Source organism: Monodelphis domestica, chromosome 6 (genome assembly GCF_027887165.1).
Source record: "Monodelphis domestica isolate mMonDom1 chromosome 6, mMonDom1.pri, whole genome shotgun sequence".
NCBI classification, from domain to species: domain Eukaryota; kingdom Metazoa; phylum Chordata; class Mammalia; order Didelphimorphia; family Didelphidae; genus Monodelphis; species Monodelphis domestica.
The window spans coordinates 204,633,950-204,659,908 of record NC_077232.1 but is presented as its reverse complement, the minus strand read 5'-3'; the positions used below and the strand labels follow the sequence as shown (position 1 = coordinate 204,659,908).

At 37.2% G+C, this 25,959-nt stretch overlaps 1 protein-coding gene across 1 annotated transcript in view; it reads left to right on the top strand.

The window, feature by feature from the left end:
* The window catches only part of TMEM192 (transmembrane protein 192), a 30,736-nt gene extending 5,647 nt beyond the window's left edge, over window positions 1-25,089 (top strand). Inside the window, exons 3-6 of the mRNA XM_001374027.4 lie at window positions 1,502-1,766; window positions 8,170-8,304; window positions 19,151-19,253; window positions 23,385-25,089. Coding sequence (XP_001374064.1) covers window positions 1,502-1,766; window positions 8,170-8,304; window positions 19,151-19,253; window positions 23,385-23,523 — 642 coding nt within the window. The 3' untranslated portion in view covers window positions 23,524-25,089. The remainder of the gene's footprint in view (window positions 1-1,501; window positions 1,767-8,169; window positions 8,305-19,150; window positions 19,254-23,384) is intronic.
* The last annotated feature ends 870 nt before the right edge of the window (window positions 25,090-25,959 follow it).

Genomic DNA, 25,959 nt, shown 5'->3' with positions numbered 1-25,959 from the left:
AGTACAAAGTTATTTTTGTTTTAATTATCACCATCTGGTACCTGTCAGATCTGTGGGAAAGGAAAGAATTTAAGACTAAGCAAGAGATAAGAGAATCTTACAAAATGCAAAATGAATAATTCTGATTACATTAAATAAGAAAGGTTTTGTACAAACAAAACCAATGCATCCAAAATTAGAAGGGAAGCAACAAATTGGGGGAAATTTTTTTATAACAAAAATCTCTTGACAAAGGTCTAATTTCTCAAATTTAGAAGGAGCTAAGTCAGTTGTACAAAAAATCAAGCCATTTCCCCAATTGACAAATGGTGAAGGGATGTGAATAGGCAGTTTTCAGATAAAGAAATCAAAACTATTAATAAGCCCATGAAAAAGTGATCTAAATCTCTCATTAGAGAAATGCAATCAAAAGCAGATTGGCCAATATGACAGTAAAGAAAAATAATGCATGTTGGAGGGGTTGTGACAAAATTGGGACACTTAATGCATTGCTGGTGGACTTGTGAATTGATTCAACCGTTCTGGAGGGCAATTTAGAACTATGCCCAAAGGGCTTTAAAAGAATGCATATCCTTTGACCCAGCAATACCGCTACTAGGTTTGTACCCTGAAGGGATAATAATGAAAAATGTTTGCACAAAAATTTTCATAGCTGCGCTCTTTGTGATGGCAAAAAATTGGAAAATGAAGGAGTGTCCCTTGATTGGGGAATAGCTGAACAAACTGTGGTGTATGGTGGTGATGGAATACCATTTTGATGTAAGGAATAACAAACTGGAGGATTTCTATACAAACTGGAAGAACCTCCAGGAACTGATGCAGAGTGAAATGAGCAGAACCAAAAGAACATAATACATAGAAAGTGAAACATTGTGGAACAACCCAATGAATTGGATTTTGCTAATACAAGACTATCCAAAGGGATTTATTAGAAAGAATGATGACCACATCAAGAGAAAGAACTGTGGGAGAAGAAAAACAAATGACCAATTATTTGTTTATATGGATATATGATTGAGGGTTTGGGTTTAAAAGATTGCTCTTTTGCAAAAATTAATATGGAAATAGATATGTGATAGCATTTGTATAACCCAGTGGAAGTGCTTATTGGATCTGGAAGGGCATAGGGAAGAGAGGAGGGGGAAAAAATGAAATATGTAAACATGGAAAAATATGTTTAAAATAAAAAAAAATTTTTTTAATTAAAAAAATGATCGCTGTCTAGGAATAAGCTATCCTGACTAGGTGACTGTGAGTACCACAGCCTTTAAATGCATAGCAAGCAAGTCACATGTGATTTAGAATTATATTGCATTTATTTAATAGTTTTCTGACCATAATCATATGGATATAGGAATGTAAAATTCACTCCAATACTTCCAGCTCCTATTCTTGCTTTCTAAAAATTGAAAGTTTAGGCTGAATGTAGGACAGAAAAAGTGACATATGTACTTAACCTCAAAGTCCTAAAACCTCATCTTGGTACTTTTTTCCCCTCTAGGTTGTATTCGTTGTTTTAGCATTTTTAACAGGTTTGCTTTGTTCTTATCCTAATCCAAATGAGGACAAATGTCCAGGAAACTACATCAATCCGTTTAAGGTTCAGACTGTAATCATCCTTGGAAAAGTGATTTTATGGGTCTTCCATGTGCTTCTTGAACGTTACATCCAGTACCACCATAGCCAAGTGAGAAATCAAGGCTACATCATGATGTACAGATCCACTAGACATCTTAAAAGACTGTCATTAATGATCCACTCAACTGGTGAGCTTGCCTGTCTCTCTTAGCTTTTTGTATTTTAAAAAAATGTGGTTGTGATGCCATAGGTTTTTTAGACCACAATCCTTTTCATGTGTATTATTCTCCTTTGTCCTTTTCTTAGTGAAAAAGAAAAACGGCTAGAGAGTAGCAAAAGACAAGATTTGTAACATTTTGTATCTGGAGTGTCTCAGCTTTGTACTAAAAAGAGGCAAGTGTTTGAACACTTGTCCTTTGGAGCCCACCTTAATATTTTTGAAATCTGAGATGAATTGCTTTTTCATATTTTTATTTCTGTTATTACAATCATTCTGTCTGCTGTCTTGGATCAATTTTTTTTCCTTCCTCTTTTAAGCTCAGTTCATGCAAGTCCTCCCATGTCTCTACATTTTCATATGCAACATTGCTTTGGATGTAGTAATGTTTCCATCACAGTCAGATAGAACAATTTTTTCCATTCTTTCTCAACTTTTGTGGGGGGTTTTTTTGTTGTCTTTTCAGAAGTCTGCCTCCTAATTTAGGTAGGACTAGTGTGAGGATCTCATACTTTAAATTTACTTTGCAAGAATCTAACTTTTTGACCCCATCTACTGCTGGAAATGTCAGATGATTGTAAAAAACTGAACTATATATGGCAACAAAAACCTTTTATTTGTTTTTGTGAATTTCTGGTGGAACTTGTGAAAATGATAGAAGATTATTGCATTTTCCTCACTTGTCAGATGGATGAGATTGGTGTGCTATACTTCTTCCCAAATCATTCTGGTTGAGGGAATATCTATCAATGTTGTACTTCATAGGTTAGGAGATGCTTTTATTATAATAATCTATTGGGATGGGTACATGTATTATCTCCTTTTCAATTATGATGGCAAGGAGAAGGTGGGAGTAAGAGAAAATGGATTTTTATTGACTGGAAAAATTAAATTAAAAAACAAAAAAGAAATAGTATAATGGATCTCTGAACTCTTTCAAGGGCTAATTTTTGGCCTGTCAACAAAACCCTGAATAGTTGAAATGCCTTGCTCAATAACTAAACCTTAAAAGCTGTTGAAATACCTTCATAGATATTTTTTGTGTTCACATTATTCAACATTCATTCATTCAACAAGAATTTATAAGGTGCCTGCTGTGTGCCAAGCACAGTGCTAATTTTTGGAAGTTGGATAATCCCAGTATATATACTAAAGTAGAGCGTAGAGAAAATGTCTCCTGGAATAACAAGCAAAACCTAATAATTGCTTTTTCTAGGGTCGGTGCTATGCCTTCCACTGAAGAAAAGATGTGAGTTGGAGGAAATAAATTGTCGTTGTTTGACTATCCTTTGGAAGTAATAAGTAGAGAAAACTTGTTTTAAAAACTGATACTTCTTCAGGAAGTAACAGCATCAAGGCAGATCTGGTAAAACATTCATATGTGGTGAGGGCTAGAACAGGCTCTCCAGAAATGAGGAGAATGGACTATGATCAAGACAAGAGATTTTTCACCTTTTTTGTTTCCTGGTTCCCTTTGGTAATCTGGTGAAGCTTTTGGACTCTTCTCAGAACTATGTTTTAAAACAATGGGAGGAAATACACTGCATTTCAGTTAGAGATTAGTGAAAAGGAAGATATGCATTTTTTCCCAATACAAATTCACAGATTCCCTGAACTGTCCTCCAAATCCTTCTAAAGGGATAAGATTGAGGCTGAACCCAGGCACTCCTTTCCTCCATCTGCCTCTTAGAATTCTTAGTTTCCTTGAAAACCCAGCTCAAAAGCTACTCCCACATGAGACCTTTCCTGATTTCCTGCCTCCTCCTTTCTGAATTTATCTTGAATACTTGTATGTATACCTGTCATCCATGATAAAACATAAGCTTCTTGAGGCCAATGACTGTTTTCATTTTTGCCTATGAGTACCCAGTCCCTGGCACATGGTTGGTGCTTAATAGATGCTTGTTGAATAATATTTCTTTATCTGGGCAGCTAGATGGTTCAGTGGATAGAGCACCAGACCTGGAGTCAGGAGGACCTAGGTGCAAATATGGCCTCAGATACTTCCTAGCTGTATGACCCCCAGACAAATCATTTAATGCCTATTGCCCTGCCCTTACAGCTCTTCTGCCTTAGAATCAATACTTAATATCAGCTCTAAGACAGATGGTAAGAATTTTAAAATATAATATATATGGGCCTATATTTTGGATTTCAGAATCTTAACAAAGGGTTTCATGTAAATGAGAGCCAGCTTCTCTTCATTGGTCTGGGCATAATTTGCATTTATGATTTACATCTGGGCCTAAAGTATTTTTATAGGGAGAAATGAAATTTTAAAATGACTGAATTTAGGTTGTTCAAAGTCTTATTCTATGAGAATCCCATGATTTTTTTTTTTAGCTTACCAACCTTTTTCATAGGCCACCCTGAAGTATTTTGCATCTTGATTAAAATTGCTTATCTTAGAGCATCTGAGAACATTGGAACCACAGAAATTAATAAAACAAAGTGAATTACAGGAGGAAAAAGGTTATACACTCTCTCCTTGAGAGGTAAAAACTGTCAGAACCAACCCTGACCTGTGGATGGCAAAGAGAAGGGTCAGAGTCCAGTCTCTCCATGGGGATGAGAGTGGGTGGTTTAGGGGAAAAAACCCATTATCCAGTCTATATATAAAATGATGTAGTCTCTGCCTTCTGCATCTTTCACAAGGATTGGTTTCTAGGCCACATTGATTCTTGCACCTCATACTTTGGCCATAAGAGGTCACTGTGTCCTGCACAGTAGGAGTAGAAACCCCTTGTTAATACTGAAGAACAGTGAGCAGGATTCTACTAACTAAAGCAGAATATGCATTTTTTAAAGTATTAGTCCAATAATGACATTTTTAACTTAACTTTTATTTTTATTTTACATGACTTTAAAAAAGATGAACGAGTATTTTACTCTCATTTTTAGAAAACCATTTTAATCCCCTGTATTTTTCCCTCTTCCCAGAGAGCCATCCCATATAAGTATATTTTATATATATTTATATATATGTGTGTGTATGTGTATATATATATATTTTTTTAAACCCTTGCCTTCCATCTTGGAATCAATACTATGTATTGGTTCCAAGGCAGAAGAGTGGTAAGAGCCAGGCAATGGGGGTTAAGTGACTTGCCCAGGGTCCCACAGCTACGAAGTGTCTGAGGCCAGATTTGAACCCTCCCATCTCTAGGCCTGGCTCTCAATCCACTGAGCCACCCAGATGCTCCAATAAAGATTTTTTAAAAGAAAAAAAGAAAGAAGAAATGAGGAAAAAATGACAAAACAAATCAGTGATTTTTTTTTTATCATTCATAAATTCCCCATACTCATGAACTGTGTCCTCTGCAAAGGAAAATGTCTTACCATATCTCTGCTCTGTGGCCAAGATTTTTTTCTTTTTAAACAAAGACTTTTCAACAAGTATACATACCAAAAAAAACCCCCCAGCAAATTCCCACATTGGCCATGTTAGAAAAATGTATATCTTATTCCATCCTGGACCCATTACTTCTCTGTCAAGGGGGAGGTATGTTTCAGTAACTCTAAAATTGTAGTTGGTCATTGCATTGATCAGGTCCTCACATTCTTCAAAACTTTCTAGTATTGATATTCTCTCAGACCATTCACAAAACTGTTTGATGTTATAGTCATTGAAACCTTATAACAATATGGAGAGATGCCATCTGTGAACTTTATATAAAAACTGACTTCTTTAGAAGCAGATCCAATCTCCTTGCTAACAGCCATGAATGATAGAAGGAAAGAAGAAGGGAAATGGAAGTCGAGTGACTTGCATGGGTCATATAGCTAGTAATTATTTGGGTTGGGATTTGCACTCAAATCTTCCTGACTCCAAGCCCAACATTATAACTAAATACTATACCTCCCTGCCTTCCAACCAGGAATTACAGGATGTCCAAGTGTCACATAGCCTATACTCTTGAGAGATGTAGGTACAAGCAACTTAGTTGAGTAGGAGCCACCAGGACCAGAGCTTTTTTGAGGGTCCCTGATAGGAATTCCAGATTAATTTCTCTCAGCCATACTGGGACATGGATTGGTAGCAGAACCACTTAATTACTCCTGTTGCTGTTAAGCAGAATAAAGAAAAGTGAGTTTGTAACTCTCTATTATAGTAAAGCGAACTGTTTGATGGGTTTCAGAGATTCCTAGTCGCTAAGAGTAAAAGGAAGTACTTTTGGCTCAATACCTGGCTATATCCCATGAAACAGTCCTATAAGATTTATTGTTATTGGTTTTTAAGTCCTTTTCTTTTTAGGGTATGTTTTCATGTTTTAAGTGCATTTCAGTTAGTCAAATGGAATAAAACCAGACATCACTGGATTAATGGAGAGCTATGAAAATGGCCACTAGGTAGAGCTATGATCTCATGTCATTGTAGAATATATATTCATCTTGTATCCAGGTCTCTACTCTTGTACTATATATAATCTTGTGTAGTAAAATTGAATTTTCTAAAGAACATTTTTATTCTTTTGTTTATGTCTCGGGGTTTTTTCATCACCTTCCATTTGCAAATAAATCCCTCCCCACTAGCCTCCCCAATGAGCTAGCTTTTTCAATAGATTTTTGAAGAGAAAAAAAGTAGGTCAACAAAGTTTCATCAACATGTTCACCATATCTGACAGTACATGCAATATTCCACAACCAGTTTGCCATTCTCTTCAAAGAAGAGGGGAAGGTACATGAATTCTTTTCTATGGCTAAGCTTGGTCATTATATTTACACCTTATTCAGTCCCTTTTTTGTCCTTTCAATTGTTGTCACCATTGAGTAAATTGTTTTCTAGGTTGTACTTATTTTACTCTTCATTAGTTCACAGAAATCTTCCCTTGCTTCTCTGAATCCTTCCAATTTATTATTTAGTCCATTCTTCCAGTATTCCATTATATTCACATATCATAATTGCTTGGTATTTCCCCAGTTGAAGATTGCCATCTTTGTTACCATAAAAAGAATGTCTATTATAGGACATCTTAAAAAATTAAAAATTCTCTGAAAATTACACGTAGTCCAGCATCTGTAATGTTAGTCACATTATCTATGCAGAATAGCTTCTCTCCTTTTTAAAAGATTTCCTCCCTCAATTTTTAAAAGTATAATTGTTTTGAGACCAAAAGCCAATTAATTAGATCTCCCCAAAACTGATTCACAAGGAGCATAACTGCATGCTAATATGATTGGGGGGGTGGGGGGCGTGAAACTTGTTAGAACAGAGATGAAGTGCAAAGTGACTTTCATATGTAATTTAAACTTGGCTTACTGGTTCATAGTCATTCTGCTTGTACCAACAAGTATGAGATCTCTTCTTTTACTTGGACTAAGCAAACATTTTCCAGACCTAGAAAAATGTGAGTGAAAAATACTAAGAAAAGAAAGGACTTAGAAATCACTTCCTCTTCATACACTTTTAGTGTTTGCCAAGTGCATTAAATTAGCAATGCAAAAAGCAAGTTTAAAAACAGCACTGAGAAATAAGCCATAGGCTTACTGGGAGACTATCATGATGGCAGGATGATTAAGAGGGAAATGCCATTCACCTAAGTAAGCTACATAAGCCATTAGCATCCTAGATGTGTCTGTTTTGTACAAGCATATCTCTGTGAAATGGGGCCTTCTTAAAAAACATCGAATATTAATGTGATTTTTATTGGACCACTTTAAATGTAAAAAAGGAGTCTTATTTATGGGAATCCTTTTTTAAAACAAACAATCACTCTTAACTTATTTTTTTATGTTTAAATTTATCCAAATTGGATTTACTTTCATTGTGATATATTGTACAATGTACTATGAGTTTTATATATTTAATTAAGTTTTGTTATCTTTAACATCTTTAAGCTTCTGATAATAGCTGACTTTTACATACCATTTTAAAGATTGTAAAGCACTTTCTATTCATTATTTCGTGTGGCACTTACTACTGTGGTACTGTGAGATAAGGTGTTATCCTCATTTTAAAGGTGAGGAAACAGGGCCCAAAAAGTTTAAAGTGACTTTTCTGTCCTCACACAGTCGGTATCCCAAAGTGGAATTTGAACTAGTTACTCCTAACCCCAAGTCCTTCACTCTTACCACATACCCCTGGCTTCTGTCCTCTTTTAGCTTTTCTTGGAATCAATGGGCTTGATCAGATCACCTAGACAATGACACTTGCACAATCTTACCTGGGCTATAACTTGTAATGATAGCACTGGAATGTCCCCGGGGCTTTGTTAAGAAACCTATTCTGCCCTTAACCCCAAATGTTGGCACTACTCATTTTGGAATTTATCTTCAGCTTTGTTAGATGCTACCATTTTGACTGTACTGTTGCTTCTCTTTTGACAGCAGGTCAGATGCTTTGACTAATGCTGAGCTTGTGTTTCTTTTGCTAGGCAATGCAGCACTGCTCCTCATCTTGTGTATACAGCACTCTTTCCCCAATCACAGTACCCTCTATCTCGACTTCATCCTGGCAGTCCTGGCCGTGGAGCTGATCTGTTCCATGATATGTCTGGTCATTTATACAGGTGAGAATTCCTCAGTTTATCCCTTTACCAGTCTGCCTATCTTACAATGGCCTTTAAGTACTGTATCTCCAGTTCGGTCTATAAAACTCATTACTTTTCCAATCCAGTTCCATAATTCCAATTCAATTAGATATCAGGCCTTATTTTACACCAGGTGATTTACACTAGAAAGAAGCTTTTTAAATGTAAAGAATGGTGGAAAGTATTCCCTCATAACTTATACCTTCAACAACAAAATAATATTAGAAAGAGGCCCTATAAGTGAACCACATGGATACTGTTCAAATAACACGGAATCCTTGTTAATAAACACATGAAAATTCATAGTGGAGGGAATTCAGAAATGTAATTGGTATGAGAAATTTTCAGGTGCAGTACAAATATTACTGAATATCTGAAAATTCATACCAAAGAAATAATAGCTATATATAATTTAGCGATAACTCACTGAAATAAATGTATAACCTATAAACATCATAATAATTTTTATTGTGCTTATTGATCCCGCCTCTGCTCTTTTGTTTAGTGGGGTCATTTATACCAATTGTTATAAGTATTCAATTTAATTCATATTCTGAGAAAAAAATCACAACATACAAACAACAACAAAAAGTACAATATAACAAGGAATTATGTCTCTGCAGCTGTGACCTTGAATTGGTTCTTAGCACAGGTCTCTGGTGCTCTCATTTTGAAATCAACAGGAAGGATATTACTGTGACCACCGGCCATGTTTCCAAATTAGCCATAAACATATGCTTATTTTTACTTGAAGAAACTTTTTATTAAACCAGATATTGTATTCACCAAATGTTTAAGTAGAAAACGACAAAGAGAAATAGTTTCACTTAAAGATTTGCATTTAATACTAGCTTACTATTTGGTTGAGAATTTTAGAACATTGCAGTTAATTCAGTTTGGGCTTTCGTTTCTTCTTTGAATAAGTACTGAAATTGTGTTTAAAGGAAGTTTTGTATATTTAGATGAGACGTATTAATAGCAGGTTACATATTTTTCACATTTTAAAAATCCATTTCTAGTAACTTGCATACAGGGTGACCATGTTCAATTTAAAACATTTTTTTCTTAACATACATTATGGTATTCTCCATAAGTATATGATGTTATTAACAATAAGCATTTATATAGCACTTGAGGGTTTATAAAGCACTTGACAATTCTAAACTCATTTGATCCTCACAACAATTTTGTCAGATCGATGCTATTATTATCTCCATTTTACAGATGAGGAAGCTGAGACAGGAGTGAAATGATTTGTCCAGGGACACACAAGCCCTAAGACTAAGGCAGTATTTGAGCTGTCAAGTCTTCCTGCCTCCAAATATCCACTGTACCAACTATCTGCCTCTAACAAATCCTTTAATAATGCAGATAATGATATAGGAAGTAAAGATAAAACTACCACCACATAGGCCTTGCAGATTGTTAAATTTTTAAAATAGACTATGAAGAACTTCAGTTTTCACTTTAAAATTAATTCTGTACTTACGTGGATAAGAATAGTAATTATTTTTGTAATTCTTTGTTTTTACTCAATAATTGTAGACTTCTTATAAATCACAAAGTTCTTTGTATAATTAGAGTTTTTATTTGAAAAAAATTATCTTTACCCACTCCTTCAGCATTCTGCCTGTTGTGTAAACCACTATACCTGTATATGATCTAATTTCCACAAGGAGAGATCTAAGCAAGAGTGACATTCATCAAGTCGGTAGACATTTTCTTGGGGCCTCCCCTGGGTGCTCACTATGCTGACCACTGGGGAGTGGGTAGAGGAATAAGAATGTTCTCTGTTTTCAGAGTTTATAATCTAGTGAGGGGAGGATATGACACACATGATAGACCTGAATGAAAACTAAATCCAGGAAAAGCACAGTGAAAGAACAAAATTTTATGCAAGGTCCAAAGAGAGATCACTTCTAATTTAAGGGGAAAAGGGAAGAACATTGTTAACTTCTTGCTATATGGTATTTGGTCATTTGACCATCAATGTGGAATCCCATTTAGATTCAATTTCTAATCCAGTGTACTGCTCTTTAGTATATTCTTTGGTAATAATAGGGTGCTTTTGATTCTGCAAAGCATTTTATTACATGCATTCTCATATGAATTTCACAACCCTGTTAGGTTTCACAGATATTATTCCCATTTTACAAATGAGAAAACTGAGGTTAGTTAGTATTGGAGGAAGCTAGATTTAAATTGAGATTTTCCTGATCCCAAGTCCAACTGCTACACTAGCTGTCTGCTAAGATACTCTCAGTGGTATATATTACATATATGGGATATCATCCCATTGGGATATCCCCAATGCTAAGGAAACTAATAGATGTCAATCTTAATTCATACTCATGGAAAGGCACTAGTTCCTATGCAGCAAAAAGCAAAAATAGGTGCATAATAATAAATTTATAGCTTACTGGATCTTGGAAAAAATGAAGGGGGAGGAGAAAACCCAGCTAGCTTGGGAGCAGCAAGGTGGAGCAATGGATTGAGCACTGGGCTTAGGGTCAGGAAGACTTGAGTTCATATATTGCCTCAGAAACTTACAAGCTAGGCGCCCCTGGGCAAGTCTCTTACCCTGTGTCTGTCTCAGTTTCCTCAGCTATAAAATGGGGATAATAACAGCACCTGCCTCTCAGAGTTGTTGGTAGAATATTATGAAATAATAACTGTGTTTAGCACAGTGCCTGGCATATAGTAGGCACCATGTATATGCTAGCTATCATTAATTGGTCTTTCAAATGACCAGATCTGTGTCAGTAAAATAATCCTGGTCTCCAGATCTCAGGAGCAAATACTGAATTCACTTGTTGCTGACTCAGTTCTGTTCCATATCTGACCTGATAACTGAAGTGACTGAAGACTATTGTGTGAGCTTGAATGCAGACTTCTTTTATTTTTGGGCCTGACAGGCTCTGAGACACTTTTCATGACCCCAGAGATGAATAGCCCCAGTCACTCCAGGAAGATTGAAATTCAGGCTTAACATTTTCATTTTCTGTCAGCTTTCAGAGCAACCTTCTTCTTTGGTGAAGTCAGTGACTGCTCTCTGGGCTTGTCACTTCTTCATTAGGAGAATAGTTTTGGATTGCTCTCATTTTAACTGCTGTTGAGTCTTGCCCAGCTTAACTTGGGGAAAGGAGGTGTGTGTGTGGGGGGGGGGGGAGTTTCTGTGCAAATTCCATTGTCCCTGCCATGGCACCCAGGAAAATCACCATTAGAATCACTGGTATGGATGAAGGTATTTATACTACCAGAAATTCTATCATACTCAGTTTGACCAGTGTCCCATGTTCTTTTTTTTTTTAACCCTTACCTTCCATCTTAGAATCAATACTGTGTATTGGTTCCAAGGCAGAAGAGTAGTAAGGGCTAGGCCATGGGGGTTAAGTGACTTGCCCAGGGTCACACAGCTGGGAAGTCGTCTGAGGCCAGATTTGAACCTAGGACCTCCCATCTCTAGGCCTGGCTCTCAATGCACTGTGCTACCCACCTGTGCCCCCCATGTTTTCTTAAAATTAAATCTCCCCAGTTTCAGCATCTAGTAAAGTTTCTTTGTAGTCATCCTAGCTTCCTAATGAAATGGAAGAAGATTTACATGGCACATAAGGCCACCCAACTCTTCAGAACACACTCCTCTTTTGGCTAATGATCTGAAAAAATAGTGGAAAACACATTCTGGGTGGTCTAATTTGACATCAGTATCATTGTAATTACATGATGTCTTTGAATTACAAAACTCTGAATCCATATGATTTGGAGTTAGAAATACGTGCAGGTGTGTCTTAATCTTTTTGTGTAATGGACCCGTCTGGCAGTCTGGGAAAGCCCATGGCCCCCTTCTCAGAATAATGTTTATAAATGATTGAAGGAAATTTCAGTTGGAGGTTAGCAGAAATAAAGATGCAATATTTTCTTTTCCCATCCAAATTCATGGACCCTCTGAAATCTTAAGCCAGGTTTAACAACTGCCATGGCTGAAGGTAGGTCATTTCCATATAGTACAAACTTGGCAACTAGAGGACTATCTTTTTTTTTTTTCCAATTTTGGCATTAATCAGATTACTGCTGTCCTAAAATGTAGCACTTTCTTACCCAGGGCTAAGTATCCTTCCATTTTACTTAAGTTCTTAACATGGAGGTCTAATTTAGTAATCAGTCTTCTTCCACTTAGAAAACATATGTGCCCTGTTAAGGGTCTCTTTAAGATGAGTTTGAGCTTTGTTAGAACAACTTTACTAAGCCTTCTAGTTTCAACAAATTGAGAACCTGCTTGTGTGCTTAGTTATTTCCCCTGCATCCTGTATTTCTCTTATGAGTATTTGAAAGGAAGAGGGGAGTACAGCATGTTTCTTTTTCATCTATCCTTTTAATTTTAGCTGGGCTGAGCTGACAGCCAATGGAAAGTCATGCTGTCTTTGAAGCCGAGGTGCATCCTCCCCAACCTGTGATTATGCAAGTGTTCCTCTTTTAAATTCTGAAACTTTATACCTATTTAGAGTAGGAGAACTTTTTATAATACCTTGCGTAGTCATCAAGCTTACATTTGGACCCACTGAGCAACTGGTGGAAAAAAAAATAAAAGAAAAGTCATGGAAATCAAATACAGGAACTGGATTGAATGCCTCTTCTAAAATAGATGCAAATTTGAAGGCAAAACCAAATAACTTGTGGGCATTCAGAAGGAGGAACTTTTCCCACAAACCTAAACCATACAAAAATGAGTTATGGCAAATACGGTCGGGTGAGCTAATAACTCAAAGAACAACTTGCTTATTCTAAACAGATACGTGATCAGCACATCAGACCTTAACAGGGGCCTAGTCTCAAGTTTGGCCCTCTTGTGCAATCCACCCCATTTCCTCTCTTAGGTTACTTTAAAACCTTTTATAAAGACAAAGGGAGGGAACTCCTAAGGAGCTTTCTTTAGAGACATGACCCTTTCTTCCTTTTACCTGCCTGGTCCTGTCTTTTTTGTTTTGTTTTGTTTTGTTTGTTTAAACCAGTAACTTATTAGAAGAGTTACTTTTCACACAGCAAGAATGTAACCTAAAATTGCCCTCCAATAGAAGACTAGAATAGTTTTCTTAAATACTTTACTTTGAACTAGATGATAGAAGGACACGCTAATATAAAAATCTTGATTTTTTTAAAAAGTTGTTTTACCCTTATCTACCATCCCTTTCTCCCTATATCCAAGGATTGGGCATGAGAGAACAGCCCTGAAGAGGTCTTATTTCTCAGTGATATCTTAGAACTTTATCCTCTACTTTTCCTCATCTTTGATCCCCCCAATGACAAGAACCCTGGGCCTTCTAACTTCCCGTCTCTTCCTGCTCTTTGCATAGTAATGTCTAACACCCTCATTCTTAGAGAATTTGCCTGAATTCTAGGAATATCACTTTTTGGCCAGGTTTTTTCTGTGCTTCAAAATGATCCCTATCTCTTCAGAAGGATCAATTGTGATGGATTCTGCCAAGAAAGTGCCCTTACTTTATTGCAAAAGCTGAACATAATCATTTCTATCTTTTCATTTTCTCAGGGTTTCCATTGGCTTTAACATGTCTATTCTAGTTAAGTACTATAGAAATTCAGGGATATTTATCATAATGAGGAGTGAAAATTGCCCCTCTGGCAGGTGTTCCCTTCCTAAGGAAGATGAGGCCTAATTGTTGACCCTCTTACTTTGGGGTGTCTAAAACTCATTTCAGACAAAAAATATACAAACTCTCAGTGAAAATATACTTATTGGTTGTCAGGTGTGAAAGCTGTACCCCTCTGTTTACAGTAGGTTTTTTTTTTCCTTTATACCTTCAGGACAAACACCTGTTAATGTCTTTTCTAGGCTTTCTAGGTTCTTCCCTGGGGTGCATGGGGTCTATGGATAGATTTCAGGGTGGGGGAGTCTATGAACTTGGATGGGGAAAAATTACATGTCTTTATTTTCACTAACTTTTCACTGAAATTTAGCTTTCCAATTATTTTAAAAACATTCTGAGAAGGGGTTCATAGGCTTGGGCTTCCCCAGATTGTTGGAGAGGTCTACAATTAAAAAAAAAAAAAAGCAAATGCCTGCCCTTAGTTCATTCAGGTGTTAGTGAGGAGGGAGGAAGGTGAGAGTGGTGGAAATATGGTGTCCAAAAGGTACAACTTTTCAGTCAACTATTTTTAGTTTAAATTACTTTGGCATCCAGAAACCTCATAATCACTTCTTTGATGTATATGCAACTCCCTGAGAGATTGTGACTTGCTCAGGGACACATAGCGGGGGGTGTCAGAGCCCAGGATTTCCTGACAGGGACTGGCCCTCCATCCACTTAATGTTCAGTGGAATAATTTACAATAAATTGGTAATTTAGTTTGGAAAAGTCTGTGACTAAGGATAGTTACAGTTGATCTGCATAGTAAGTTATAATAGGCATATGATTTAAAAGTAACTCTTTTGGTTTGTTTTCCTCAATATACAATCATATACTGTCTATTTTAGAGGCTCTAAGCTGTATTTTGCTAATGAATAGTACTTTTTAGAGAATGATACTATCTAGTGACTAATATAAAAAGTCCTTAGGAGGATGGCGCCAGAAGAATTACTCAAAATCCTTTTAGTCAAACACTTCTATATATGCCTGATTTTACACTTTGATAGCACTCTAAAGGTTACAGACTGCTTGGATGTGGTACAAATATGATTGTCCCCATTTTATAGATGAAGAAAATAAAGTTGAAAGTGGTTAAATGATTTGCCCAGTCACGCAATGGTAGGACTAAGCCTAGATGCCAGGCTTTTAGGCTCTCGGCTGGTCCTCGACTATGTTGTGTGACTCATGCTTCCGAACACCACACTTGTTTTCCCTGTGACTCATTCTTCATACTTGGAGGACATAAATCATGACATCAGTTTGTTAGATGTGTAGAGGATTCACCTTTCCCTCAGTGTATGGTGGGGTGATTGTGGGTCAGGCAGACAGCCTTATTTTTAAAGTTCTGTTTGTCTTCGCTGCTCTCTAAAATGTTCAGAAGAAGAAAGCCCAGCCTTTCCTCGAGAAAGGACCTAAAATAGAGAACTGTTTGGTGGCAGGGAGGGTTCAGCAGTAAGTCAAAGCTATGTGGCCCACCATGAGCCTCTGTGTTGAGAAAGCAATTTCTAAGGCCTGGCACAAGGGGAGCTCAGGAATTACTATATGTCACTGCCCGCTCTCGAGGGCATATAAAAAGTCCTTAGGAGGATGGCACCAGAAGAATTACTCAAAATCCTTTTAGTCAAACACTTCTATATATGCCTGATTTTACACTTTGATAGCACTCTAAAGCTTACAGACTGCTTGGATGTGGTACAAATATGATTGTCCCCATTTTATATGAGCCTTCCGGCTTGGCCTGCTTAGATCCCAGCTTGCCAACTGGGGCCTTCTAGTCTGACCTCCTCGTTCTAGTTTAAGGACACTAAGACCTTTGGTGGGGTCCCACGGGGAACAAATGTCAAGTAGGATTTGTGTGAAAGGAACTCCCCCTCCTCCAGGACCAGTACTGGGGTCATTCTACTTGTGCCCCCAGCCTATTACCTAGCTTAATGCTACGTGACTGAATGTCACATGAATGCTCCAAACATAGGTCACAGGTGAAGAGTCCTAGGGACACAACCTGGAACTAAAGGTTATGGGTCTGGGGGAAAAGGCTAAAAGAGGGGTGCAAAGGAGTGAGCTCTGTTTCCTTGGACAGCGGAATTGCAAGATGCTGACTGGGAGTCATGAGGCAGAGCACCATGTGGCAAGATTAGAATTAGATTAGAAATAGGCTTTAATCTCGATCTGCTTTCTCTATTTCAAGTAAATATTAATAAACTCTATGGAAACTAAGAACCAAGAGTTTTTCATTTAACTTCCAACAGTTTTGAACCCAGGTTCTCTCCCACTAAGAACCAGGGTTCTTTCCATTGTACTATATTGCCTCCTTTCTGACCACAACTTAATTATCTTTTTTCTTTTCTCCTTAAGAGACTGACTCTCTTTCTCTTGCCTTGAGCTTAAAGGGTAGGAACTGCTCATTCACAGGCCCAAACTTAACACCAAATGGCAGAGGCCTTTTGACTTGTTCACTTTACGATTTATGGGTCCTCCTCTTTCTCCCCAGGTCACTATATTTATGGGGACTTGAGGATAGACACCCCATTCTCAGCCCATTACATCCCAGAACCCTGAAGCTCCAGAGACCTCCAGGCCTCAGACTCCTGGCAGTGGGGATGACAGCCAAACCTGGCACCTCTGATGTTGTTTTTCAGCCATATCTCTTGCTCATTCCCTGAAAGAAGCTCCATTTCCTGGGTTTCCTCGATGGCTTCTCTGAGCCCTTCATGATTTCTTCTCTTTTTTTCTGCTCCTGCTGTCCTGCTTCTCTAGGATGCCCTCCTCCTTTGTTTCTGCCCATCCAAGTTCCTCCTGAGACTTCCCTGCTTTTACTCAATTTCACCACAGCAAAAAGCTGTGGTCCCCCCATTCATGCCTCCTATAGCTGCTGTGTTTCACCTACAACATACCTTCTAAACCATTTCCACACTTCTCATGATGGATAACATTTTTATAGTTCTTTAAGTTTGGCAAAACACTTTAGAAATATGTTTGATCCTAACAACAGCACTGGGAAGTGGGACTATTATTATCCTCATTTTACTGATGAGGAAACTCAGGCATCCAGAGGTCAAGTGATTTCCCTAGGGCACAGCTAGTAAGCCTCTGTGGCTAGATTTGAATTCACTTCTGACTCCACTTCACCTGGCTGCCCTAAACTCAGTTCCCAGCCCCCTTAGCCTTAGCTAATGACCTTCATCTTGTATTTTGCAATAGTTCTCATTGTCTTATAATACTGACTTCTGGGTCTCATCTCCCCTATTAGACTGCAAGCTTCTTCAAGGCAGGGGAGATATCTTGTCTTACTTATCTGTACCAAGCACTGTTACTTGTCTATAAGAGGCACTTGATTTTTTTTTAATCAAAAGATCATGTGTTGTGTATTTTTAAATTTTAAAAAAATGCAAATCTTAATGATCTCAGCAAGACAGTTTATGACAAACCCAAAGACCCCAGCTTTTGGGACAAAAATCCATTATTTGATAAAAACTGCTGGGAAAATTGGAAGATAGTGTGGGAGAGATTAGGTTTGGATCAACACCTCACACCCCACACCAAGATAAACTCAGAATGGGTGAATGACTTGAACGTAAAGAAGGACACTATAAGTAACTTAGGTGAACACAGAATAGTATACATGTCAGACCTTTGGGAAAGGAAAGATTTTAAAACCAAGCAAGACTTAGAAAGAGCCACAAAATGTAAAATAAATAATTTTGACTACATCAAATTAAAAAGTTTTTGTACAAACAAAACCAATGTAACTAAAATCAGAAGGGAAGCAACAAATTGGGAAAAAAATCTTCATAAAAACCTCTGACAAAGGTTTAATTACTCAAATTTACAAAGAGCTAAATCAATTGTACAAAAAATCAAGCCATTCTCCGAAATTGATAAATGGGCAAGGGACATGAACAGGCAGTTCTCAGCCAAAGAAATCAAAACTATTAATAAGCACATGAAAAAGTGCTCTACGTCTCTTATAATCAGAGAGGTGCAAATCAAAACAACTCTGAGGTATCACCTCACACCAAGCAGACTGGCTAGCATGACAGCTATGGAAAGTAAGGAATGCTGGAGGGGATGTGGTAAAGTAGGGACACTAATTCATTGCTGGTGGAGCTGTGAACTGATCCAACCATTCTGGAGGGCAATTTGGAGCTATGCCCAAAGGGCGATAAAAGACTGTCTGCCCTTTGATCCAGCCATAGCACTGCTGGGCTTGTACCCCAAAGAGATAATAAGGAAAAAGACTTGTACAAGAATATTCATAGCTGCGCTCTTTGTGGTGGCCAAAAATTGGAAAAGGAGGGGATGCCCTTAAATTGGGGAATGGCTGAACAAATTGTGGTATCTGTTGGCGATGGAATACTATTGTGCAAAAAGGAAGAATCCCATGGAGTCTGGAACAACCTCCAGGAAGTGATGCAGAGCGAAAGCAGCAGAACCAGGAAAACATTGTACACAGAGACTGATACATTGTGGTACAATCGAAGGTAATGGACTCCTCCATTAGTGTCAATGCAATGTCCCTGAACAATCTGTAGGGATCTAAAAAACACTATCCGCAAGCAGAAGATAAACTGAGCGAGTAAAAACACTGATGAAAAGCAACTGCTTGACTACAGGGGTGGAGGGGATAGGACTGAGGAGAGAGTCTAAATGAACACTCTAATGCAATTACCAACAACATGGAAATGGGTTCGAATCAAGAACACATGTGATACCCAGTGGAATTGCGCATGGGCTATGGGAGAGGTGGTGGGAGGGGGGGGAGGGAAGAAAAGAAAATGATCTTTGTTTCCAATGAATAATGTTTGGAAATGACCAAGTAAAAATTTAAAAAAAATGCAAATCTTGGTTATAAGAAGGGGGAAGAAGACAGATATAGAGGTGATAAAAAGACAAAAGATAGTCATGAAAATTTATTTTTAAAAACTGCATTCCTTGCAGATAGAAGCATATGCCATTTTAAAATTTATTTTCTTTATGGGTTTTGCTTTCTTATTATTTTGTGTTATGTGTCTTCTTCCACAACATGATGAATATGGAAATATGCTTTGTGTGATAGCACATATATAACTTATATCAAATTGCTTCTCAGGGAGGAGGGATGGGAGAAAATTTGGAACTCAAAATATTAGGAAATGAATGTTAGATTTTGGCAAAAATAACTAATTATTGCTGTATCATTTTAGTGAAAGTAAGAAAATTTAATAAAGCCAAACCAAGACCTGATATAATTGAAGAAGAGAAGATGTATGCATATACCAATAATAGTACCTCAGAGACTGGATTCAGGTAATAATGGAATGGGAAAGGGGAGGAGAATGGAGTGAGTGTTTGGGGGCAAGGGAGGGGAGAGGTATTTTCTTTGATAATTTGAATTCTTTTCTTAAAAGTCTAGAAAGAGAGGGCAACTAGGTGGCTCAGGATAGAGAGCCAGGCCTAGACATGGGGGGTTGGGGGGGGGGGGAAGCTAGGTTCAAATTTGTCCTCAGACACTTCCTAGCTGTGTGACCCTGGGCAAATCACTTAACCCTCATTGTCTAACACTGCAGTTCTGCCTTGGAACCAGTACTTAGTACTGATTCCAAGTCAGAACGTAAGGATTTTTTTTTAATTAAAATTTTTTTTAATCTAGGAAGAACATTTGAATACTTAGTCTTATGAATGTTTATATAGCTGTATTTTTGAGACCTGGTCTAGTACTGTCATTGCAAATGAAGACACTCCTTCCCCAACAATCAGATTTAAAGTAGAAGTGCTCTTTGAGGTTGTGTCTTCCACCAGTGTCAAACACTCCCAGCTTTGCTTGCTGCCAGAAGAAGACTAACATGTAATTGGGAAAGGTTTAACGAAAGAAGTAAAAATACAGTAAAACAGAATGCTAATATGTGGTTTTCTAAGCCCTTCTGTGGTCTCCAGGGATCCTCACAGACATGTAGGGACCTTTGTTTCTGTTTGCATTTGATCCTACTGCTCTGAGCCAGCCATTCACTTTACAGATGAAGCTTCGTGACTTGGTCTAGGCAGGTGATAGGGCCAGATCACAAGTTGGGTTCATGTTCTGCCTCTGACCCCTGCTAGCTCTGTGTCCATGGGCCAACTATTAGACCTTTCTATACCCGGGGCAGCTCTGTAGGACTCTCCATTCCTTGCTAACTTGTTATTCTGCATCAGCGTCTGATTGCCATCAACAGAGGGAATTTCTAACCCAGATTCCCCTACACCAAAGAAAACAAAAGCCTGGACCAGAACAACAAAAGCAAAACCATAGTCACTGAGGTTTTCCCAGCTCTTCTCTTCAGTATTTTTTTTTAATATGATGAAGCAGGGAGAGAGCATGAAGGCACTAGGCATTAGAGGAGAAGAAACCTCTCTGATACTGAAAAGAGTCACAAAAAGTACATCCCTGGGTAGCTAGCTGGCACAGTGGATAGAGTTCTGAGCCTGGAGTCAGGATCTACCTGAAATCAAATCTGGCCTCAGATATTTACTAGCTGTGGGACCCTGGGCAAGTCACTGAACTCTGCTTGCCTCAGTTTCCTCCTCTGTAAAATGAGCTGCAGCAAAAAATGACTACTCAAAAAAAAAAACACTCCAGTATTTTTGCTAAGAAAACCTCAAATGGGGTCATGGAGTTAGACACAACTGAAACTACTGATGGCCCTGTGGCAGGCCTATCAGTGGTGCTCCTTAGAATGAATTTAAGCATGGGGCTCCACCAGTATTTTAGCTTATTGATAGATTGGGAGCCAGAAAAACCATTTGACCTTGGTTTTATGGTCTTTGCAGACATACCTTTGGGATGATGCTTTGACAAAGCACTTGATAGACTTTTTAAAGTGTTTGATCTTGGGGAGTCATGTATTGAAAAAGTTTGCATAAAACTAAGCCATAGGATGGAAAGAGGAGTTTGTATATGTGCAGACTTTTTCTTGGAGTTCTGTCTTTTGAATTTGCTTTTCCTCTTAGCCAGTTAACACAGCAAATCTTTATGTAAAATAGCCATTGCACTTTTCTCCAATGTAATTCCTGGATGGAAGATTTCTCTTTGGTTTCCAAGTGGTGGTCTAGGTAGAGACTTAATGTGATAAGGCTAGTTACATGTTTCAGGAGACAGTCTGTGAGAGGGCCATTTCACTGATATGGATACATAAGAAATTCTATATAACATTTGCCATGTTACTGTCAAGTTAGTAATCCACTGAATACTTTTAGTCTAATGTTTATATACCATAATATTTAACTTGCTAAAACTTGGCACATTCAAATGATCGCATTAGTGATGGTTTGAGGGGATTTTGTATGTATGCACTGTGGTTCGGAGTATTGGGATGTGGTTATCCCTAAGCCATACACAAACTATTAAGGATTACTGACTTATTCTCTACTGTCATTCCACAAGTTTGGCATGGATGTGGTCGTTCTTATAGAGAGAAGTTAGCTCTTCAGGTTTTTTTTTAGCATTCTCTTGATACCTGGCACCTAAGAAGTGTGTTCTATGTCTTGAACCCAGTATTCACAGCCTTCTGGCATCTCTCTGAAGGCCCTTGATTGTAAACATAAATTCTAAACAATCACTGAACCAAAGTTTTTTTAAAAATACATTTATTCTCAAAATTCTATTTTCATCTCAACTGTGGTTAACTGCAAAAAGGACAAATAGAATCAAGATGATTTATACCCTTGCTTTGTCACTATTTTTTTAAAAAGGCAAATTTTATTTTTTTAAAAGTCTTTCTTGATGGTTTATGTATGTAATGTAATGTATATTGTATATGTACATAAATGTAAATGGAACTGATGCAAAATGAAGTGAAAACCTGGAGGACAGTTCACACAGAAAACAACATTAAAACTGATCAAAATGAGGCGTAGCCACAATTCCAGAGGACAATAATAAAGTATGCCATCCATCTAACAGAGAAATTATGGACTCAAGATGCAGTATAAAACATGGATTTTTGGTCATGGTCAATGTAGTAATTTATTTTGCTTGATTATGCCAATTCATTAGAAGACTCTTTTTGTTTTGTTTTGTTTTTTTCCTATGAAAATGGGGTAGGTGCTAGCACTAGAGTAGGCCTAAGAAAACTAAATTAAAGCATTTTTATTTATTTATTTGTTTATTTTTAGTCCTTATTTTTTTTAACCCATACCTTGTCTAAGAATCAACATTAAATATCAGTTCCAAGGCAAAACAGTAGTAAGGTCTAGATAATTGGGGGTTAAATGGCTTGTCCAGGTCACACAGCTAGGAAATATTTGAGGCCAGATAAATAAATAACAATGTTTAATGTGTGAATTGTCCTCCAAGTTCTCCTCACTTCATTTTGCATCAGTTCTTACCAGTCTTCCTGGGTTTCTCTGAAAATCACTCCTTCCATCATTTCTTATGGTACAATCACATTCCATTTCATTTGTAGACTAGAATTTGTCCAGCCATTCCCCAGCTGATGTGCACCTCCTCAGTTTCCAGTTCTTTGCCACTACAGAAAGAACTATTATAAAAATATTTTTTATATATGGGTCAGGAATCCTATTTCTTTAATCTTTTTGGATACAGCCTAAATTTTCTTTAGAAACTGGCTCCAAATGACCACCTCTCCAGTTGCTAACTGGTCAGCAGATATGAATAAACAGTTTTCTAAGGAAGAAATACAAGCTATCAATAGTTATATGAAAAAATACTGCAAATAATTTATAATTAGAAAAACACCTATATTAAAACAGCTCCCTAGTTTCCCGCCAAGACTTTCAGATGGACAAAGTTCACCCCAAAAGGGGAACTAGATAGGGGAAAGGTGTGTTAAAGCACTGTTGGAGAAGCTGTGAATTGATCCAACCCTTCTGGAAAGCAATTTATAAGTAGAACTGAAAAGTTACCAAAACCTTCTTACTAGTCCTATGCCCCAAAGAGTTCATCCTGGTTATTGATTTTTTTTTAATTGCTAAATGAGATCAGAATCTTCTTTTGTGCTTTTAAGCATCTGGCTTAGAGTTTAAACCAGTTTTTTCTCATTTTGCTCATAATTAACTACAGGTATCCCTTATCTTGATTAGTTAGGACAATTCTATTATCTGTAGCAAATTTTTACAGTGCCACTTAAGGGAAGCAGTAATAAACTTTATTTCAAAGAATTGCAGATTTAAAAAAATTTCCAAGTTAATACATGAAGTAGAAAAGTACAGAGTTGAGAGCCTCTAAAATAGATTGTTAATAAGCCTTTGTACTAGTGGAAATTGTTGCCTAGAAAACTCCAGCTCTTAACTATATATAGAATTTAGTAAATTAAGAAACTCATTCCATGTGAGAGAAAAGTATTCTGCATAGTGGAACCTTCTAAGAGGTTGTCCGCAAGTACCTCGTATCAGGTGGTCTTTCCTTTTATGTTTAGTAACCTATTATGCCTTTTTTATTTACAGGACTAGTTCCTGTCTAGAAGAAGTAGTTGAAAAGCAAGGAGATATAATTGAATACCTGAAACGACACAATGCCCTGTTAAGCAAGCGACTGCTGGCCTTCACATCCCCAGATTCAGCTTCTCAGCCAAGGAGAGAATGAAGACTCCCAAAGCTTCTGCATTTCTGGAATAATCCAAAATAAAACCACTCACACTGGACCTTTGGACAAGCTGCCAGTATTCAATTAGAGCTTGTGCTGACTAGTTTTTTAAAAATAATTTGTGTTGAAAACTTGAATTTTTGTTTTCAGGTATGCTGGACTTTTTCCTTCTATTGCTATATAGCTATATGTCTTCTGTAGTTGAAAAATCCATTTCTGTAATCAGCATTTTAAAACATAGTTTACAGATACTCATTTTCCCTACCCCTTGGCATAATAGGTTTGAATTAATTTAAATCCTGTTTCCTTAAAGGTATAGTTTTGGTTTCTTCCAAGTTAACACATCCAAATGAAAGTAAATCCTCTGTTTCTTAACAGCCTGGTCCTTTAGAGAGGTAGTTAATCCTTTCAGAGAAGTTTCTAAACAAATGAGCTTAACACAAATACATTTAGATGACAGAAGCCACTGTGATTATATATGTTTTTCTCCCCCCCCCCAAAAAAAAAAGACCTTAGAGTCATTTCTACGTACCTGCCTTGTGGTGCTGGGCAGAAACTCAGTTCATTCATTTTAAGGCAGTCATTAGAAATGTCATTTTTTGAAAAAGGACTTTGTACAGCTGACAGAAAGTAAACAAGAGCTTGTTTCTCCAATCTCATCCTAACTGGAAATTTAAAGATAAAGCCAAATTGCCAACCTGACATAGATTCTTTAGATCTCTAACTTGTTCAGAAATGATTTCCCCTCTTCCTGATATAATTTTAGTTGACATTTTCCATCAGAACATTAAATGTTTCCTTAGGAAAAACCTGATTTGGGGGGGATTTAGTTTTTGTTTTTAATGGAAGAATGGGTTTCTTCAGTGTCAGAATATATAGAAACTTGTATATGTAATATAATATATTATGTATACATGTATATTTATCTTCATTTGAAAACTCAAAATAGTCCAATTCTGCAACCCTTGCAAGATGTGCATGCAGTATTAAGCTTATCACTTTCATTACTATTTCCTAATTGGTGAATAGAATGATATATCCTATAAAGGTGATTGTGTCACCTGCAAACAGTTCAGAGTGAGTGTGTGTATGTGTGTGTGTGTGTGTGTGTGTGTATCTGTCTGTTTTAGGATGGAAAAAAATACTCTGTGTAGCTTCTGACTTGTTTAAGTATGTCTGGGCCCTTTTTTAAACTAGATTTTATCTGGGTTTCCTGCTTTGTTTTCATCAGTTTGTACCTTTAATGCCATGCCATTTCTAGGAAGCCTCTTTCTCCTTCATTCTAAGAAAAAGCTATTACAGTCTGCCTTCAACTTTACCACTATTCTTTAAGATGTGTGGGAGGAGACAGATTTTTTTGCAACTCAGTTTGATGTCTGCAATTCCATTTTAATCACTTTGTAAGAATTATGGAATATGTTTTGGTTAAAATAACAGATATGTTCTAGAAATTCTTTTAGGATCCTCAGGTTTTGATGTGTGTGGATACCCATATGTACATAGTTTCTAAATTGAATAATAAATATTTTGAATTGTCCAAACAATAAATACTACTGAAAAAGCTGACAGTCTTTGTTTTTATTACAATTGGTTGTATTTTATGTTTGAAACGAAAATGCTTTTCAAAGGATGGTACCCAAGTAATAGACAATTCTAAATAGATTCATAAGATGTCCCATAAGGATTCAGAAGGAGGCATTGAATGATAGCTGTTCAGTTGGAATTAGGTTAAAGTAACTGAGCACAAACTGTATCTAAGGTCAGATTTTAACCTTTCCAGCTCTATGCTAACCCTAGCCATTTAAAGTTCACCTGAGTCCTCATATATACCATTCTTTCTGCCTTTGACACATCCTTATTTTTTAATGATCCTTAAAATAAACCTGTTTCCTGGTTCTGACAACCTTTTACCACTACGGTATCTATCAAATTAAGCAATAACCGTTGAGAGGGTTCTTGTATCAGTTTTGCTCTATCCCAACAAATCTGGATGTATCTAATTTTACAGGCCAGGAGACTGAGTCACAGGCGGCATGGAACAATTCTAAAAGTTACACAGCTTAGTGGCTTGCCCATCATCAAACACTAGTCGCCAGACCCTACAATTTCCAGTGCATGAAGTCGAGTGAAGACTATTCCTTAATTAAGATCTCATGGTGGGGCAGAGTGGCTCAGTGAAAAACTTGGATTTGGAAGCATAGGACCCTGGCCCTGTCACCTGCTACTGGAATGTGGATAAGTCACAGCCTTCTAGGCCTATTAATTCATCCACAAAATGGGAGGATTATAGAACCTCTCTGACTATTCCCCAAAAAGTCAGTCAACTATGCATCTACCCTTTGACCCGGCAATACCACTATTAGGCCTATACTCCAAAAAAAACCAAGGAAAGGACTCATCTATTAAAACATTTTAAAAATATGTATTACATATAAA